This window comes from Orbicella franksi, chromosome 5 (genome assembly GCF_964199315.1).
Source record: "Orbicella franksi chromosome 5, jaOrbFran1.1, whole genome shotgun sequence".
NCBI lineage: Eukaryota > Metazoa > Cnidaria > Anthozoa > Scleractinia > Merulinidae > Orbicella > Orbicella franksi.
In genome coordinates, this window is record NC_138149.1 from 21163071 (window position 1) to 21182102 (window position 19032).

Genomic DNA, 19032 nt, shown 5'->3' on the forward strand with positions numbered 1-19032 from the left:
TTTATCTAAAGCGATAAACCTGTTCGAACTTTCCGCCATTGTCTGTAGTTTATAGCTAATTTGCAAGAAGGCTGGAGTAAACTTGTGGAAACTCTACAAACTTCTGTGAATGAAGATTAAAGAGGCGCCAACAACAACGTGAACGCGTTGCGAACTGACTGATTTATTTTGACAGCTGATTTCTGATTGGATGAAACGCTTTACCCACGTGTGAGAAAGTCGTTTCGCGATTGTGATTGGATGAAGAAATTTCCGTATGAGTTTTTCATGCGATCGATCCTATACGAAAATCTCAGTAAGTATGAAATAAAACGGACTAAAACGTAAAAACACAGGCGCAATTGTTCGTTTGCATTAACGTATGTAGCCGTAATTTTAATAATGAGCTTACATGTACATCGATTGTGAATCAATTTACTCATCATCAGCAGTAAAACAAACAATCGAAACACTACGAAAAGTAAATTCACCCGGTGCGTTTGTTTTATCGTTGTTGACTTCATTCACAGTTGTCATCATAACCTAAAAATAAGTAGCTTTAGTATGGAGAAAAATAAATTTCTGTCGGTCCATCTGACCTGCTGGCGATCAACGTAACTAGTGCGTTTACGCTTCTTAAGGACGTTTAAGCGAAAATTTACCAGTCGATGGATTTTTTCCCAGGTAGTGCGGCCTGGGTTTAAAATTCGGTTCTTTTTTTCTTTTTTTTCTCGTTCAGTCAAAAATCGTCGTCTGGTCTCTAAAGCGCATGCGTCACCTGTGCAGGGCTACAGCACATGGAATTTACAGAAGTTGTCGTCGTGAAAAGTTAGCACGAGTTGCATGACTTCTAGGGCGATGAAATCACATACAAACGAACACACCGTTCGCGGTAGACCAACACTAAAGGACGTTAAGCTTTTCGGAACGGGTCGGTCTGCAAGCATTCTCGTCCCCAGAGCCCCCGTTTCTTTTGGTCACGTGGTCGGAGAAACGGAGGGCTCTGGTAGCAGCCATTACCGGAATGTCCATAAATCACGGACATCCGGTAACGCATGCGTAATTTTGGCCTGCATATCTGCTCATGCTCAGAAACTAATCCTAAGGGAGGGGAGAGAGGAATAGTGTATTATTCAAATGTAAACAGATCGGAACGTTGACATGTGTTGTCACTTCGCTGAAGTTAGGTGATTTTGAGTTTTAAAAAAAGAGAGTGGAAAGTGGCCTTAAATGCCGTCGCCGCTTCAAACACGATTGCCAGCTTGTGTAATATTTTACCAACAGGTTTCGCGAAGCATTTTGTGGTGGACCTTCTATAGAAAAATTCAGGGATCGATAGGTGTGTTCTTGTTGTCAGTGTGTTGTTTCCTCTCTTCATATTCGATGAAAAGGAGAAGTTTATAGAGCGGGGTGCAGTTAAAGATTTCAAGCAAAGTAATCAGGATACGACATGTATTTCGTCTATCAATGACACGGTAAAATTTGTTTATGGACACATGGAAGCGTTTGTGGAAATCAGCTGTGGAAATTGCATCACTGAACAGAGGATTTAAATATAAGCCGTGCTGATAGATGAAAGGAAAATTTTTTAATGGTAAGAACTATTTACTTCGTGGTTATTTACATAGGTTTGTAAGTTGCAACAGAATAAAATCTGTTGAACTCAGGAAAGTTTTGTTGTATTGGAGTTTTGCTCATGTTTCCTAGCAAGGAATGTAATAAAGGTGCTCACTTTCATATGATCTTTCGTGTCCTCATTTTTTCAAGTAACCCTATTCTGTTCTATTTTTTTTTTTTTTTTTTTACAAAAAAGGGTCTTGCACAATCAACAGATCATTAAACTGTCAAATTAAATCAATCAATCAACTTTTATTGTGCATTATTTGCAGAATTAATTTACACCAGTATTATAATTAAATAAATATGAGAAGAGAAATCTATTTTGCATATGGCTATGGAGAGAATAAAAAAATATGAGTGGTAACCAGGGTATAGGATAGTAATTGCCTTTTGAAGTGGTTGCTACCATGTTAAGAAAAACGCAGAGAAAAAAAAATAAAAGTCTTATGCCAGTTGTCATCAAGTGGTTATATGTGTGCTGGGGGCTTCCATAATGGCTCTGCAGCAATTTTAATTGGCTTATTTGGAACATCTAATGATGATTTTTGTACATTAAGGCTTGAGAAAAGCCTGCAGACATTACAAACCTAAATATAGGGCTATTCCCACCATTTTGTCCCCCACTGCTTTTGTTAATATAATTGTTTTTGTTCATTTTATACCTTTCAACCAGCTTATAAACAACAACAACAACAACAATTTATTTCAGTATTCCCATATGAGTACATGGTGTTATCAAAAATATAATACAGCTAAAATGATGTAACTATAACATTAGTATTTGGCATTGGTATACATGTAGAGGTTCCTGATGTGAAGAGAGTGATTCATATTGGTGTGCCTCAATTTACATTATGGAAGATTTTTTTTTTTAGGAAACTGCATGAACAAAATGAATGGGAAATAATGCAATGCCGTTGCTCTTCTACAATTCGTGTTAGTTCATGGTAATAAGGCTCTTCAGCCTGTTATATAACCATGTACAACAACAAATCTTGAATGCATACTTTCTACTTCTTGTGCTTGATCAGAACATCAACCACATAGCTTTACTATTAACGATGATTCTACCTCCATCTCCTTTTTTTTCAGTATTATTTATCGAACTGCAAGACCAACATTCCTATTTGAATTATCCATATATGGTCATCCTTCAAGGAATTTATGTAGCACTATTATGGTCTGAAAATTAACAACGAATAGTAAATAATGCCAGGAAATAAATAATCTTTCAAAGGCTAACAAAAAGATTATGATATTTTTCTTAAGGGGATATTAATGTAACTCTGTACACCTATAATGTTTGATTTGTTTTTAGTAGAGATAATTCCCACATTACATTTGGAAACCCAATAGTCTGATGATTTGTTATCAGTTATACATGTGACAATAATTGTCCCTTATATTTGTTCACAGTTATTTGCAAGGATGATAAATTAAGTTATTTACTGATTGATATTATTGTGACGGAAAAAAGTTTTGCTACTTGCAGTTGCTTCCTACCTAAAGTGGAGAAAGAGGAAAGGGCCTCAAATTTCAGCTATGGTTATCTATGGTTATTTTCCTTTACACATCATTTCCACAAGTAAATAATTTAAAAAAATAAATTTGGGTGGAGGCTCTAAAGCAAACTAAACTCTTGCCTGACCACAAAAGGTTTGTTCGTGTTTTGGGGGGTGAGACTATATGGGAGGTCTAAATAATGAAGAGAGGGGAGCTAAAAAACAGATATTATATATATCTACAACAGCAGAAGCTTCTTAACAGATAGTAGCAGATACATACACAACAACATGTGGAAGAAACATACCAAATTTCATGTTCTGACCATTTGCGACATCATCCAGGTATGAAGCAGAGTATTATAACACGGACCTTTGACTCATTTTGGCAATTTAATATCAATACATTTTGGACTGCTAGAATCTGATCTGCTTGATCTTTCAGAGAGAGAAAAACACACTCACCTTCCAGTGCACCTTCCAGATTTCCAGTGCCACATTTGCTTAGAAAGAGTGATATTTCTTCGTCTTTTCACCTGGCTCTAAGTTTCCTTTTGAGCTTTTCATAGAGGAAGACAAACGTTTCTTGAAACCCACTGCCGATTCGAACTTAATTTTATGATTTCTTGGGGTATGGTCAGCGACAAAGTAATTGTTGTATCAGCTGGTTGATTCTCAGAGTTTTAAACGTTTCTTCCCACCCTCTCGGCTGCCACAACAAAGGACGATGATTACGATCGCGAATGACATCGTCGTAGGCGACCTTCTTCTTTGGTTACGTGGAAACTTTAACGATTCATTCGGATCGATCAGGAAAGGTCACCACCTGTTTTGCGTTTTTTTTTTTCGTAAAGCGCGCCTGTGTCAACTGAGCGAAGGTGCCACCATTCGGGCCGGAAGTAAAATAGAATGCGTAGAGCTTTGTAATTTTCATTTCTGCTGCGCATTCATTTTCTTCAGCCAATGAAAAAAATTCGAATTTTTTGGTGCGTCAAGAGCTACTCGTCAACGACATTTTAGGACGAGTAGCACTGGGGACGAGAATGGTCTGCAAGTCTTACGAGAGACCAATTTACGAGCGAACATGTTGAGTGAATTTATCAAGAATCATGTTACATCAAAGGAGCTATCAACCGGCTCTATCAACTCTTCAACTTGATAAAAAGCATCTTCAGAAGCGTCATCGTATTTTTAGACGTGATCGTGAACCAAGTAGAATCCCAGTACGAACTCAAGAACGTCTGAGCAACAAGAGCAGAAAGGTTAGAGAATTTGTTTACGAATGTATCTATTCGAGTACACCTGAGTAAACGCTCTGAGAAACTTCGTAAAGTATAAGAAAGTTAAAATCTCGAACTAAACGATATTCTCTCATTATTTTCTTGTAACAGAGATACGTGTCTTTGTAAGAATAAAACCCATGTAGCGAATTATTGTACATTTAAGGTGAAAGAAACCGTGAATGCATGTTGACCCCAGCAAAACAATTCTTGGCTTGCACTGTCACGCAATCCTGACGCAATAAAATTATTCGAAAACCATTTAGTGGATAAAGTCAAGAAATTGTCGTGTTATAGGAGATTAATAAAGATGTCCGTTTTCCCAAACCTCAGATAGTCGTCGAGCTATTTTGCACAAATTTACAGAGCCCAGTATGGAGCCGCCATGTACTCCGCGGTACACCAACATTACGGCCGGAATATAGTGTAAACACCTGCAACTTACTTTTGCAATCTAGGCGACTAATTATCTGTATTGAACAAACAATTTTACATAAGCACTTTTCCTAATACTTTAAATTCTGAATGGGCTAAACATCACGAGATAAGTATATGTTTTTCGACAAACGCGTTCGTAGCTCTATGTCACGCACCGCCATAACTCTGAAATTCAAAATGTCTCGCTTGCTTGGGAAATGCAAAAATAAACCAACAACAACGACAAAGGCTAAGGAAAATAGACTGAGACGTTTATAGGTTGATATAAAGACCTTGACTCATTTCACGCCCTAAAGGCCTGCAAACGAGTAATAAGCTATTAATCGATTCCACTGAAGAATAGCTTGAGCACATCGATTCGATTGAATTTCGTACGACTTCAAATGCAGAACATTTAGCTCAATTGCAATATAGCTAGTGTAACGGCTGCCTGGGTACACGCAGCAAGGCGTCTAGTTTAAATTTCTACTGCAGTCAGATAATCAGTTACTTGTGTCAGAAATGCAAAAAAAATTGGGGATCACCGACCTCGTTTCAGAGAGAAAGCGTGTGGAAAACTACCCAGATTTGAAAAATTGGCGCATGTAATTCAGCATGGTCTACAGGGGTTTATAATTAAAAATGTCGAAGGTGAGTCAACGGAGGTAAACGATCTTAGTTATATTCTGTAGAAGAGGGTCTGTTGCATAAATAATTCCAAATGTTACCAACGTTTTCACAAAACTTATTCCTTCAAGAGGCATTTGAAACCGTCGCACAGATAAACGAAGAGCTAAAAAGAACGGAATTCGATGGTGCATTTTGCAAAAAATTCAAACTTCATGCAATAAATTTTCTTCATTTTTTCGCTAAACGTAGAAAATCGGTAGAGAAAATGATCCATCCAAAGAAAAGGAGGGGTCACCGAACATCCAAGATCGTAAAATCTAGGATAAGTTCTAGCAATGGCTATCTGCCCTGTCATTGTTCATTTTATTGCTTAGGGCGCGCGCTCATGCATGACGTGGTGTGTGAATTTGCGTGCGCAGTAAGGATACGAATACGGGTTTTTGAAAAGAATTTTGGTATAGGGGCGACAGCAGTCATTTCCAAAATTCTTCATCCTTTCAAATATCCTGGACTTGGAGCGATGTCTGCCGAAAAAATGAAAATTTCATTCACCAACTGTCCACCATGCATATGTTGACTTGCCGAGATGGCAAGGTGGCGAGCTCAGAAACCAGGCCAAAAAAATAAGCCGAGTTTTTCAAGCAATCGGAATGTCCAATTTTTATATTCACCTCTGGAAATTATACTAACTATGAATGTTGCCTTATAGATAGTCATCTGGACCCCTTTTGAAAAAGGAGAACTCAAAAAGTCTAGCGATTACATCTGTATTTGTCTTTTAAATTAAAATTCCAGTATAATTTCGGCATCTACTTTCCGATTTTACTATGCAAAGCGGGAGTAAAAAGTCCTCCAAAGCTAACAGATACATGGTGCGTTCTGTCGAACCCTACTTGTTCTGTTTTATCCAGTTTATATGTTTATTTGGTGGCATTTGGCAATATAGTATGGAAAATATTATAAGAACTGTCGGCTATCGCTGCTGATCGGCCGGAACACTGGAAGGTGGAAAGCAGTTGAAAATAATGTCATGACAGGAATATCACTAACAAACTCATTGTTTCACGGTCTCTTCACTTTATAACAGAGAGGGCAAACTGAGTCAATTTTCATTGGCCGAGACAGGAGACATACTTTTTTCTAAATGTTCTATTCTATCGAGGGAAAAACTACTTGAAAAATGTGCAAACAGCGTAAGAATGCGGAAAGTATGTTAACTATATAAGAGAACGAATAAAATGAATGGGTGTCAACCTACAAAGGGTCTCTCTAGATATGCTAAAACAGTCATTAGAACAAAAGTATTACGATTAATTAAACTGGCTGCGAGAGTACTGACGCTTAGCTCAATAAGCTGTCTTTTGTTTGACACATTTTCTCTGTTCTTCTCATGTGTTTTTAACTCTTTGCACTCAGCTATAACATACATGATGTACCGTTGTCTGTCCTTGAATTTGTTTGTTTGGAATCATAATCTTTGATGCTTTTTTGTAAAAGGGATTTAGGAAAGGTAGAGCACTCCAGCAGAAATCTGTGTCAAAGACATTTGATCTAGAATCGCGATCATTGAAGCCAAATTAAGTTCAATCCCAGGTGAAGTTCAGCAAAGCTTTCTTGGATACTACATTTTGAAAAACTGTAGAACTTAAAAAAGCATATAAAAAAGAGGAAATCAGCTAAGCTTTGCATTTGTTCATAAAATAAGACAAACTCGCAACTGATTCCCATAGCATAATTCAGTTTATTTTAGAATTAATTAGAGCTTAATGTACGTGTATCATTAGCTCAATCAAAACTCTTAATTTAATACCTAAAGAAACCAATCCGTTTGTGTCGTAGTTTGAGCGACGGAGCGCCATTTTTCCGCTAATAGATTTTTGTTGTTTGTGCTTCTTCATTCAGCTCCTTCTGTTTACCTGAAGAGAAAAAGTGATGTACTGTCTTTGGGGTTTTTTGTATCATCAATATTTCTATTGCGATCGAGTTAAGGGTAGTAAGGAGAGACAGCCGCAATTCGTTTGAAGTACTGTTGTGCTATTCATGATACAAAGAAATTGCCTTGTACATCGCAGAACAAAATACATCATCAGGGCCGGGGTGTTGGAAAACCGGTTAACGCCAACCCAGGAATAAAAGTTAATCGAAGCATCAAGCTTTCGTCCATAGAATGTTTTTCACTTCTTACGTTTTGCGTAGTTTGAGACCACCCAAGCTCAAAACTGAAATCCTTACCGAAAACAGGGGCGTAGCCAGCGGAGGGTTCCAGGGGTTCCGGAACCCTCCCCTTATCCCTAAGTCGTTACCCCTTATCCCTAAGTCGTAACCCAAAGGGAGGGTTCCGGAACCCTCCCTTTGGGTTACGACTTAGACATAAGAAACTGTTGGGGGCAAGGGTACAATGGCGCGTCTAACATGTTTTCCTAGGCGAGGCGTACAAGCACTGATACGGGAAAAAAGTCCAAAGGCTGCGTACACACACTGCAGGGCTCACTGTCTGAACCTCCCAATCGTCCATTCCTGTGATCAACCCCTAACAAGAAACATGCTTTTGGAACATTTACTTTGGAAAGTTTACAATTTTTTTTTTAAGTATTCACCGAAGCGTAACTAGCTTTTGCTAGCCGTAATTGAGAAAGAAATACCCGAGGCCTTGACAACAAAGGTGGCAACAGAAAAAGAAAGTCGTATTCCGTGACTATCTGATAATTAAATTAGTTCTTGTTCATCTGTGATAAGAAAATTTGCGTTTTGAGAAAAAACAAAATTGTTCCTCTTCCATTTCTTCGTCCGATATTTAACTTTCTTTAATTTATCCCCCAAAGCAAGCTCATCTTCCGTGTGTTTTGAAGAAAACAAGAGTTTCATGTTACATACCTTTGCAAGGAAAACAAAAGTATCAAGCTACAAAGTTGGCGCAAAGAGCCAAATTGTCACGTTTGTTCAACGTATTATTGAATTTAAAATGAACGAAAATCATCGTAAAACACCAGAGTAAAATTTAAAAGCTGTCGTGACAAACAGTAATTGTAAGTAATTTTCGTACCGTGGGTGAAAATACAACCTTGAAACGTACTCACTGCTAAGGGGAAAAGCCCTAGCAGACTACCAAGGTAAATACAAACGGGAAGTGAACCGAGCAGGGGTGAGTACGTATGCGACTACCGTGCCAGAGCTATCAATTGCAGTCTGCACTATCTGAGATTGTCGCACTAGTTAATTTTGTTAGCGTTTCTTTCGGAAGCGAGATTTGCAATCTCCTCTTGGAAATTCTAGTTACGTTTGGCAATGCTGAGATAATTGGAAATTTGCGCTCAAAATCAAGGAAATGCTATTTCTGAGGACCTGAAATACCAAAATTTTCCGAGGGAGCATGCCCCCGGACCTCCCTAGCAAAGAGCACCTCCGGCGCTGGATTTTCATTTCAACTGGGTCACCGATACTAAGGTAGGAACCCCTCTATGCAAAAATGCTGGCTACGCCCCTGAAAAAAATACAAACCTGAAATCAAAATTTTCAGTAGTCCTGGGTTAGTTTAATCGGGTATTGAACAACCCGGCCGGCCCAGGATATTAAGAAAGGGCTAATGCGGAATAAAAACCAATCCTGTGATCTTATGCAATTTGATTTTAAAAATAAACAAATAAATAACTAAAATAATTGTATTCTTACAATTGCAATGCAGTGAAAATTGCAATCTTTTGTTATTTAAAGCATTTCAACTTTACTTTTGTGAAATAGAGTTAATCATTAATTTTCCGGTTTTAAACTCATTCAAGTTTTTTAAACTTCTTCACTCTCCAGCGGACCGATAGTGTATGACAGGAAGTAGACCAAAAAGGTATTTTTATTGCCGCGAATTTTTACCTTGATTATGACATCGCCCGTTTATGTCAGGCCCTATTTATATGGTCTTGGATACGCGAGACAACTCTCCCACCGAGGCAACTTTATCAAGCGCTCATATGATAAAACGTTGTCCCTGTTGACCAAGTTGACCTTGCGTGATTTTTCATAGCCCGTTTCAAATATTCAATTCTCAGTTATCCCTCTGGAGTTTTCTTGGATCAATCGAGGATTATGGGGCTACATGGAATAAATTTTTACACATGTAATATACATTTTTGCCTTCAAACCTAAAATCTGTACATCGCGTGACATTCGAGTGCCGAGTTGTCACGGTTAAGCTAGCTGAAGTGCTCAGTCATATGAGAAAAAGGTGTCCCACCTACCAGGGTTACCATACGGTTGTCTCGCTCCCCAAAACGGGTTCGCGATCCTGATGTAAATGGTTGGTTAAATTTTTCCAAAAAAGTAGTGAAAACGGTTGGCTCGGCCAAGATAATTCAGGAGGAGGGTCCTCTTGGCTACCCGATACCGTATAAACAACTTTCTGGCGAGTAATATACCGAGGCATGAGCATGGCGCTGAACACTATAGCACATAAAAAATTAATAATTAGCATCATTAGAATTCCACTGGTAGACTAATGCAAATGCTGCAATCTGATTGGCTGAGTTACTCGTATATCATCAGCCATTAGAGTGCAGTGGCCGGAGGTCTTCTTCGAAATGGCGACCCTTTTTTCGTTTAAACTTAATATTTGAAAGAACATTTTGATGCCAATGGATAAATATATTCCTGAGAGTGACTAAAATAAGTTAAGAGAAGACTAAAAGAAAACTGAGAAGACTAAAAGTTAGAATTCTACTAAAACAATAAGGTTATTCGTTCTCGATTTCTATGAGCTGATAGTTCATCAACTATCACCTCATAGAAATCTCGAGCTCATAATCTAATTGTTAAATAGAATTGGGCAGAAGTAAGCAAATTTGAAAATAAAGTCATTAAATTTTCTGATCCTGAGCATCTCGAATGCTCATGTAATCCTCACTATTCTTAACCTACCTGGTGTAAACAAAGTTCGAGCGACCTCGTTTATTCCCAACACCACGACCCTGATCATCAGTACTGCAGCTCGATGAAGCGCCATACCTTTTGAAGTCAACAAGCTTTCCATCTTTGGATGTGACGCATCTGTTCCCACCCTTCATAAACAAAACTCGGTTAGCCTGAGAAATAATCTAGTTAAGTTATAATCAGCATGAACGAAGTGAAACAGGTTCTGTAAAAAAAAGTACTATTACTTAGACGATGCCCTGAGATGCTTATTCCTAAAATTTTATAATAATATAATCAACAGTAGCATGACGATGTAACGAAGTTGTTATAGTAAATCTAAGAATGTAAAATTTAGGAAATATATATACCTCATTCTAAACTCCTCCCGATGAAATAAAGATTTCTGAGACTATTTTGGAATCTACTTTTTGCACAGTTGGTTTTAAACCCTTTGATACTTGGTTCAGCGAAACTTTACATACAAGGCATTTCTAAGAGGATGATCCTGGGAAAATTACTAAGTCTTCGAGATATTTGCATGGAGAGAGAAAAGTTGTGAGAGTAGAATTCAGCGGAAAAATGAATTCATCATCTAAATTGTTATCGGTAAAATTCCATTTGTACACCAACTGAAATGCTGCAATCTAATTGTCCGAGCTATCGTAAACTATCAGCAGTACAGTGGACGTTTGTTACCATGTTGTCATGAAGTGGGAAAAACTTAGAAATATCACTCGACACTTAAATTCTTCTGAAAGCTAAAAGAAGGAAATTCAGCGTTACACGACTTTAAAAACTCAAAATTGCTAAATGAACCGATGAGTGGGCCTACAGAGCTGCAAGTTTCAAATCACAATTCAATACTTGCGCAATGCGTGAGGTATAATACTACTTACATACTACTAATAAGCTGAGAAATAACCGGAAATTATTATTTAAAGACCATTTAAAAGATTTCTACGAAAACATTAGACTCTGATTCGCTTGAGATTTCTATGAGGTGATAGTTGGAACTCTCACTTGAGTCCCATTGTACCACTGTACCTAACACAAGAAATAAAGAACAAGAACAAATTAATTCATCCTTACTCGGATGGCAAAAATCCCGTAGCCATTTAACTCCGCTTTAGCTTTGCACTTGTTATAAACCTTCTCAATCGGGTTTTGAATTTCCAAGCCATACGCGCTAGCAAATTTCTTTGGAAGAATCTTAAACTTTAACTGTTTTTCTTCCTTGTAACATCCCTCGGGTTTCCAGGTCACTACAGGAAAATGAAACCACGGAGCAAATGTTAACTAGCTTTAAATGCTATGACATCTATCCCCTGCGTATCCTCCAACGCAATAACATGTATAACTACCAGGGCGGGAATTGATAAATGTACCGCCATTCTGATAAGGATTATCCTTGCATTCATCAGTGCCTGAGAAAACAAATGATTGTTAGCATAGCATTAGCAACAAGGAAACTTCATGGCCCTCTTCCTCCAACTTTTTTTCGTTGACATTTTGATACACCTTCTTCTTTAGGGCGCTATAGGTGAGAATGAGGTTGCCACACCCAGATGTATTTAAAAGAAAATCATGTTAAGAAATATTTGAGTCAATTGAGCACAATGTGGTCACCCTCCTCTTTTTAGTTACGAGTTTCGCAGTTTGTTCCCTCGTTACCAGTAGCACATTCACAAGTGTACCGTCCAACTTCTTCATGGCAAATTCTTCCATTGGCATAAGGACCGCTGGCATATTGGTTGACCTCTGAGAAAAACACTTTTCTTTAGAAATTTTGAAGACGTTCTTGTTTGCTTTTCTTATGAGTTAAGCTACCTTTTGATATTTTTATTACGCAAACTGTTCAGTTCACGACACAAAAAGGAAACATTTTTTTGAGCAGTAATAGGAGGACTTATACAGATTAATTTCAATGTGGTATTAAACCTGTCGCTTAGTGATAACAACTGAACCCCTCACCCTTCCGTAGGAATGAGTGTCGTATTTCGGTATTATATTCTGAGTGAATGTATTTAAAGAGCGAGGTCACGGTATCTTAGGCGATTCTGTAAATTCTCGTTAATTACACGCTTTAAACTTCAAATTGAAAGACAACCGTCTTTAACAAACAAAACAAACGAGGATGATTTCCGGCCTTGAGAAATAACACTTTTATACAAATTTAGATAAGCTTGAGAAAAGCCGGTCGATGAGCCGATACAAGTTTACCCGAATGCCATCCGTTTTAGTCGTGTCTAATTTTGCCTACTCACCTTTTTTTTCGTGTTTTTGTGTGTTCCTTTTGAGTTCCTCTACAGTTTGAAACCGTTTTTGTGATGTTTCAGTTAACCCTATGATCACAGTCCTGTCCTGTACCATTCTCACAGTGACATGAATATCCTCCTGGTTGCTTATCGCATGTTCCCCTATTTTTACAAGGACTCGATTCACATTCATTAATATCGAGAAATAATGATTTAAGCACACAAGATGGCAAATCAATACTCTCCCAATTGAACATCAACACCATCATACACATAGCCGGCAAGCTATGGTCAACCAAGAGTTGAAGACAAGGAATGATAGGTTTAACTTTCTTGCAAATTTCACGTATATCACACCTTCGTCACAATTTTCTCCTTTCCATCCTGCAGGACACGGCTGACAGGTGTAACCATCCCCAGTCGTTTTACAACTGGCTCCGTTCTTGCAGGGAGAAGACGCACATTCATCAACTAGAGCATTGTAAAGAAAGGGGAAATACTGATGTCAATAACATTTTCGAAACGTTATAGTAATTGCCCTTTCAACTGTACAAACGCATTTCCAATCTTGGATTTTCTATGTTATCTATTCTTCCTTCCCTCATTCCCACAAACCTCATTGATTATGGGCAATTTTCCACACTGGAGGTGACATTATGTTTTCATGAGATTCTCATGGAGCCAGTTTTTCGAACTCTTGATGTGGTCTTACCAAAGTGAACGAGTGGGGATTTTGCCTACTTATCTAAATATGATTTACAATCAATTTCTCGAAAATCAAATGACTAAGGCGTGGTGGCTAAGATAGATGACAGAATCAAAAGATGCTCATAAAGGAAACATTAACAAAACGACTTAAAACCTAAGGGTGTCTTTAACAGGTTTTTACTGTTGTTAGGTAGCCTTTTATACATGGCGTAAAGTCGATTAACGATGAAGAATATTAAAAAAATGTAGAGTAATAGTTATTTCCCATAATGATGGAAAACAAGTTGAATAATGCGTTTTACTCCTCATGTTTTGAGCCATCTTTTTACAAGGAACGAGAAGTGTCCATCATGAAGTCTGTGCTTATACTACAGCCTTAATACTTAACTTTGGCTGAAAATTGTAAGCTTTGTGAGGTCTCTGCAGGCTTTAGTAAAAGTAAAAGCAAAAGCTATATTTTACTGACATGTGCCGTGCATAATGTTTGTTTTAGACATGGAGCATCGCTTTTAAACTGCTGCTAAATAAGGGCTTCATTCCCCTTTCTCTCCAAGCCTCCGTTACTTTTAGATCCAGTCAAGTACTTCACCTCTGGAGCGGGAAAAAGCATCATGGTAAAATAGCTACAAAGCAAGGCCTTATGGCTTAACCGTGTAAACAAATTAAACCTTTTTCACTTTTAATATCTCTGAGACTCAGGCAGCAGTTTGTTATTGGAGCTCTTCAAGTACACGAGTACTATTCTTACCACAATCATCCCATTGTCCACGGAAATCAGTATCAAATGAACACCACAGCGTGTTACCATGAGCGTAGGTAGTGCAAGAGTCAAAAGTCTTCCCTCCATAGGTGAACGGAAAAACACAACAGCGACCTTGCGCGTCATTTGTCTTTTTACCAGGTGGACATGGAATTTCTGTCGAGTGGTAAAATTGGATCATTAATTTATAATTGACAATAGTATTTAGATGTAATTACTTTACGTGGCGCCAATTGCATTTTTATTCCAAAACTTAAATTAGCTAGAAATAGTCGTCACTACGAATGCTGGCGGATTCTTTATTTTCTTCTCCTGCTTCCCTTCCCTATCTTGGATTAGAATTCTTGAAATGAATAAGACGCATTCTATCAGTAATTAATATTTTCTATCAAAACATTCATTACATAAAAACATCTACACTGTAAGCTCACTGATCTCGCAGTTGTCTCCTTGAAACCCATCAGGACACTTGCATGAGTATGTGTCATCTCCCGTTACTGTGCAAGTTCCTCCATTCTTGCACGGCAGGCTGGTGCAGGGATTCACTTTTAGATAAAACGAAAGAGAACATTTACAAAAACTCTTGAAATCTAAGGGTGTCTTTAACAGGTTGTACTGTTGATAAGTAGCCTGTTATACATGGGGTAAAGTCGATTAACGATGAAGAATATTAAAAAAATGTAGAGTAATAGTTATTTCCCGTAATGACGAAAAACAAGTTGAACTGTGCGTTTTATCCCTCACGGGAGTCCATGGATTGAGCCATTGATTTCTTTCTACGAGGAACGGGAAGTGTCCATCATGAAGTCTGTGCTTATACTACAGCCTTAATACTTGACTTTGGCTGAAAACTGTAAGCTTTGTGAGGTCTCTGCAGGCTTTAGTAAAAGTAAAAGTAAAAGCAAAAGCTATATTTTACTGACATGTGCCGTGCATAATGTTTGTTTTAGACATGGAGCATCGCTTTTAAACTGCTGCTAAATAAGGGCTTCATTCCCCTTTCTCTCCAAGCCTCCGTTACTTTTAGATCCAGCTAAGTACTTCACCTCTGGAGCGGGAAAAAGCATCATGGTAAAATAGCTACAAAGCAAGGCCTTATGGCTTAACCGTGTAAACAAATTAAGCCTTTTTCACTTTTAATATCTCTGAGACTCAGGCAGCAGTTTGTTATTGGAGCTCTTCAAGTACACGAGTACTATTCTTACCACAATCATCCCACTGTCCACGGAAATCAGTATCAAATGAACACCACAGCGTGTTACCATGAGCGTAGGTAGTGCAAGAGTCAAAAGTCTTCCCTCCATAGGTGAACGGAAAAACACAACAGCGACCTTGCGCGTCATTTGTCTTTTTACCAGGTGGACATGGAATTTCTGTCGAGTGGTAAAATTGGATCATTAATTTATAATTGACAATAGTATTTAGATGTAATTACTTTACGTGGCGCCAATTGCATTTTTATTCCAAAACTTAAATTAGCTAGAAATAGTCGTCACTACGAATGCTGGCGGATTCTTTATTTTCTTCTCCTGCTTCCCTTCTCTATCTTGGATTAGAATTCTTGAAATGAGTTAGACGCATTCTATCAGTAATTAATATTTTCTATCAAAACATTCATTACATAAAAACATCTACACTGTAAGCTCACTGATCTCGCAGTTGTCTCCTTGAAACCCATCAGGACACTTGCATGAGTATGTGTCATCTCCCGTTACTGTGCAAGTTCCTCCATTCTTGCACGGCAGGCTGGTACAAGGATTCACTTTTAGACAAAACGAAAGAGAACGTTTACAAAAACAGCTTGAAATCTAAGGGTGTCTTTAACAGGTTGTACTGTTGATAAGTAGCCTGTTATACATGGGGTAAAGTCGATTAACGATGAAGAATATTAAAAAAATGTAAAGTAATAGTTATTTCCCGTAATGACGAAAAACAAGTTGAACTGTGCGTTTTATCCCTCACGGGAGTCCATGGATTGAGCCATTGTTTTCTTTTTACGAGGAACGGGAAGTGTCCATCATGAAGTCTGTGCTTATACTACAGCCTTAATACTTGACTTTGGCTGAAAATTGTAAGCTTTGTGAGGTCTCTGCAGGCTTTAGTAAAAGTAAAAGTAAAAGCAAAAGCTATATTTTACTGACATGTGCCGTGCATAATGTTTGTTTTAGACATGGAGCATCGCTTTTAAACTGCTGCTAAATAAGGGCTTCATTCCCCTTTCTCTCCAAGCCTCCGTTACTTTTAGATCCAGTCAAGTACTTCACCTCTGGAGCGGGAAAAAGCATCATGGTAAAATAGCTACAAAGCAAGGCCTTATGGCTTAACCGTGTAAACAAATTAAGCCTTTTTCACTTTTAATATCTCTGAGACTCAGGCAGCAGTTTGTTATTGGAGCTCTTCAAGTACACGAGTACTATTCTTACCACAATCATCCCACTGTCCACGGAAATCAGTATCAAATGAACACCACAGCGTGTTACCATGAGCGTAGGTAGTGCAAGAGTCAAAAGTCTTCCCTCCATAGGTGAACGGAAAAACACAACAGCGACCTTGCGCGTCATTTGTCTTTTTACCAGGTGGACATGGAATTTCTGTCGAGTGGTAAAATTGGATCATTAATTTATAATTGACAATAGTATTTAGATGTAATTACTTTACGTGGCGCCAATTGCATTTTTATTCCAAAACTTAAATTAGCTAGAAATAATGGTCACTACAAATGCTGGCGGATTCTTTATTTTCTTCTCTTGCCTCCCTTCTCTATCTTGGATTAGAATTCTTGAAATGAGTTAGACGCATTCTATCAGTAATTAATATTTTCTATCAAAACATTCATTACATAAAAACATCTACACTGTAAGCTCACTGATCTCGCAGTTGTCTCCTTGAAACCCATCAGGACACTTGCATGAGTATGTGTCATCTCCCGTTACTGTGCAAGTTCCTCCATTCTTACATGGCAGGCTGGTACAGGGATTCACTGTCAAATGGAAAAAGAACGTTTTAAGTTAATGCTACCGATAAAATTTAGTTGAGTAACCGATCGACATTGAATTCGTGCTTATACAAGCGAAAATTTTCCGAAACAATCATTCCAGGTTTCTTGTCTAAACATATTTTTACTGAATTCTCGCAAAACCCGTCAAGACGCTTGCACGAGTAAGTGTCATCTCCTGTTATTGTGCAAGTTCCTCCATTCTTGCATGGCATGTTGCTGCACGAATTTGCTTTCAGATAAAGAGTGGAAGCATTTACAAAAACGACGTAAGAATTAAAAAATAAGTTTCTTCTGTTGCTTGATATGAGAGAACATTCAAGGTGGCTATGAACCCTCTCGACAGAATCTTTTTAAACTTTGCAAAAAGTTGCATCTTATCATGTTTATTGCAAATCACTAAATAAACAGAGGAGTTAGTGAGTTTGTTGTGGAGTTATAAGCCCTTAAAGTTAAAACTAAGGGTGTTTTAAAGAAGTTGTTGCTTTGGTGATCTGTTATATAAATAGGATGACCCCAAATTGTTTTCCAGTAATTTGGGCATTTATGTGATACCATTATTGTAGTATCACTTGATCAACAGTCAGTAATAGTATTCATCCGTCAAAGTACTGCTGTTTGAATAGTCCTAAAACTGTTGGGGTGTTTTTAACAGAGTGTAGTGGGTAGGGTAGGGTAAAATTTAATAGTTATGGAGGAATAATGATAGAAAATTAAGTTGAACACTGCGTGTTTCCTCAAGGAAGTCTATGGATTGAGTCATTGCTATCTTTTAACAAGGAACGAGAAGTATCCAACATGAAGTCTGTGATACTACAGATTTAATGCTTGACTTTAACTCAAAACTGTAATTTTTTTAAGGCCTTTGTAGGCTTAAGCATCATACATAATGTTTGTTCTAGACATGGAGTATCGTTGTTAAACTGCTGTTAATGGCTTCATTTCTCTTTGACCTCTTTGTCTCCCCGCCTTTGTCACCCTTAAACCCTGCCAAGTACTTCACCTCTGGAGCGGGGCGGTCAAAAGAACACTTGAAGGCATTATGGTAATTAATAGCCTACGTAGCTAAGAAAGCGGCGAAGCCGGGATAACGAGCGCCAACACCGCGAGGAACCTAGGAGAGAGACAACTGAGAAGCCGCCTACACGGATGACCAGCAATCAAAATTTTCGCTTATCTTCCGAGGGACAGCTCCAAGGAACAACACTGATCTTTGGCGTGTAAACAGAAAATAATTGAGAAAGCGTTGTCGAAAGCGTTATCGCGCCTGAATATTCTTCGCGAATATCGGGAAATTGTTAACTGCCAAACACGAGCAAGAAACAGCCGTAAACAATTCGCCTCATGGGAGAGATGTGATGGCCAATTTCCCAAAAGGCTTTTTATTTGGCACAAGCATAAGTTTAATCCTGTTACACTGTTTGCGCTCACCAGACAAGAATTGCCGTGTACGAGAACCAGTATCGTAGTTATTTCGCTGTTAAAGAGCATCATCGACGACCAAATTTCAGAAATATTGCTGAACTTCACAGCACAGGGGAGGCGCGGTGGCCTCATGGTTAGTGCGCTCGTCTCCGGATCGAGCGGTCCGGGTTCGAGCCCTGGCCGGGGACATTGTGTTGTGTTCTTGGGCAAGACACTTTACTCTCACAGTGCCTCTCTCCGCCCAGGTGTATAAATGGGTACCGGCGAACTTAATGCTGGGGGTAACCCTGCGATGGACTAGCATCCCATCCAGGGGGGAGTAGAAATACTCCTAGTCGCTTCATGCTACAGAAACCGGGATAAGCTCCGGCCTGATGGGCCACTTGGCTCGCATGCAGACTTTACCTTTTTTCACAGCAATGGAATTGTCGTCTGATGTTTTGTGTCCTGTTCTTGTTTGAGGACTTCGATCGTGGCTTGCTTCACTTTCTGCAGGCTCGAGTAGATGAAATTATGAAGTTCAAAAGCGTTTCTTATTTTACGTGCACAGCAAGAGATTATC

At 38.5% G+C, this 19032-nt stretch overlaps 1 protein-coding gene across 1 annotated transcript; it reads right to left on the reverse strand.

Moving 5' to 3' along the window:
- Nucleotides 1-10216: 10216 nt before the first annotated feature.
- On the reverse strand, nucleotides 10217-15657 carry LOC145487854 (uncharacterized). Its single transcript, XM_081466644.1, has 7 exons — nucleotides 15256-15657; nucleotides 14482-14595; nucleotides 14039-14206; nucleotides 12854-13053; nucleotides 11713-11751; nucleotides 11417-11623; nucleotides 10217-10473 (listed from the first exon to the last, which is right to left on the reverse strand). Exons 1-7 carry the CDS (start codon nucleotides 15446-15448, stop codon nucleotides 10330-10332), a joined length of 1065 nt encoding a protein of 354 aa, XP_081322770.1. The 5' UTR covers nucleotides 15449-15657; the 3' UTR covers nucleotides 10217-10329.
- Between the last annotated feature and the right edge of the window lie 3375 nt (nucleotides 15658-19032).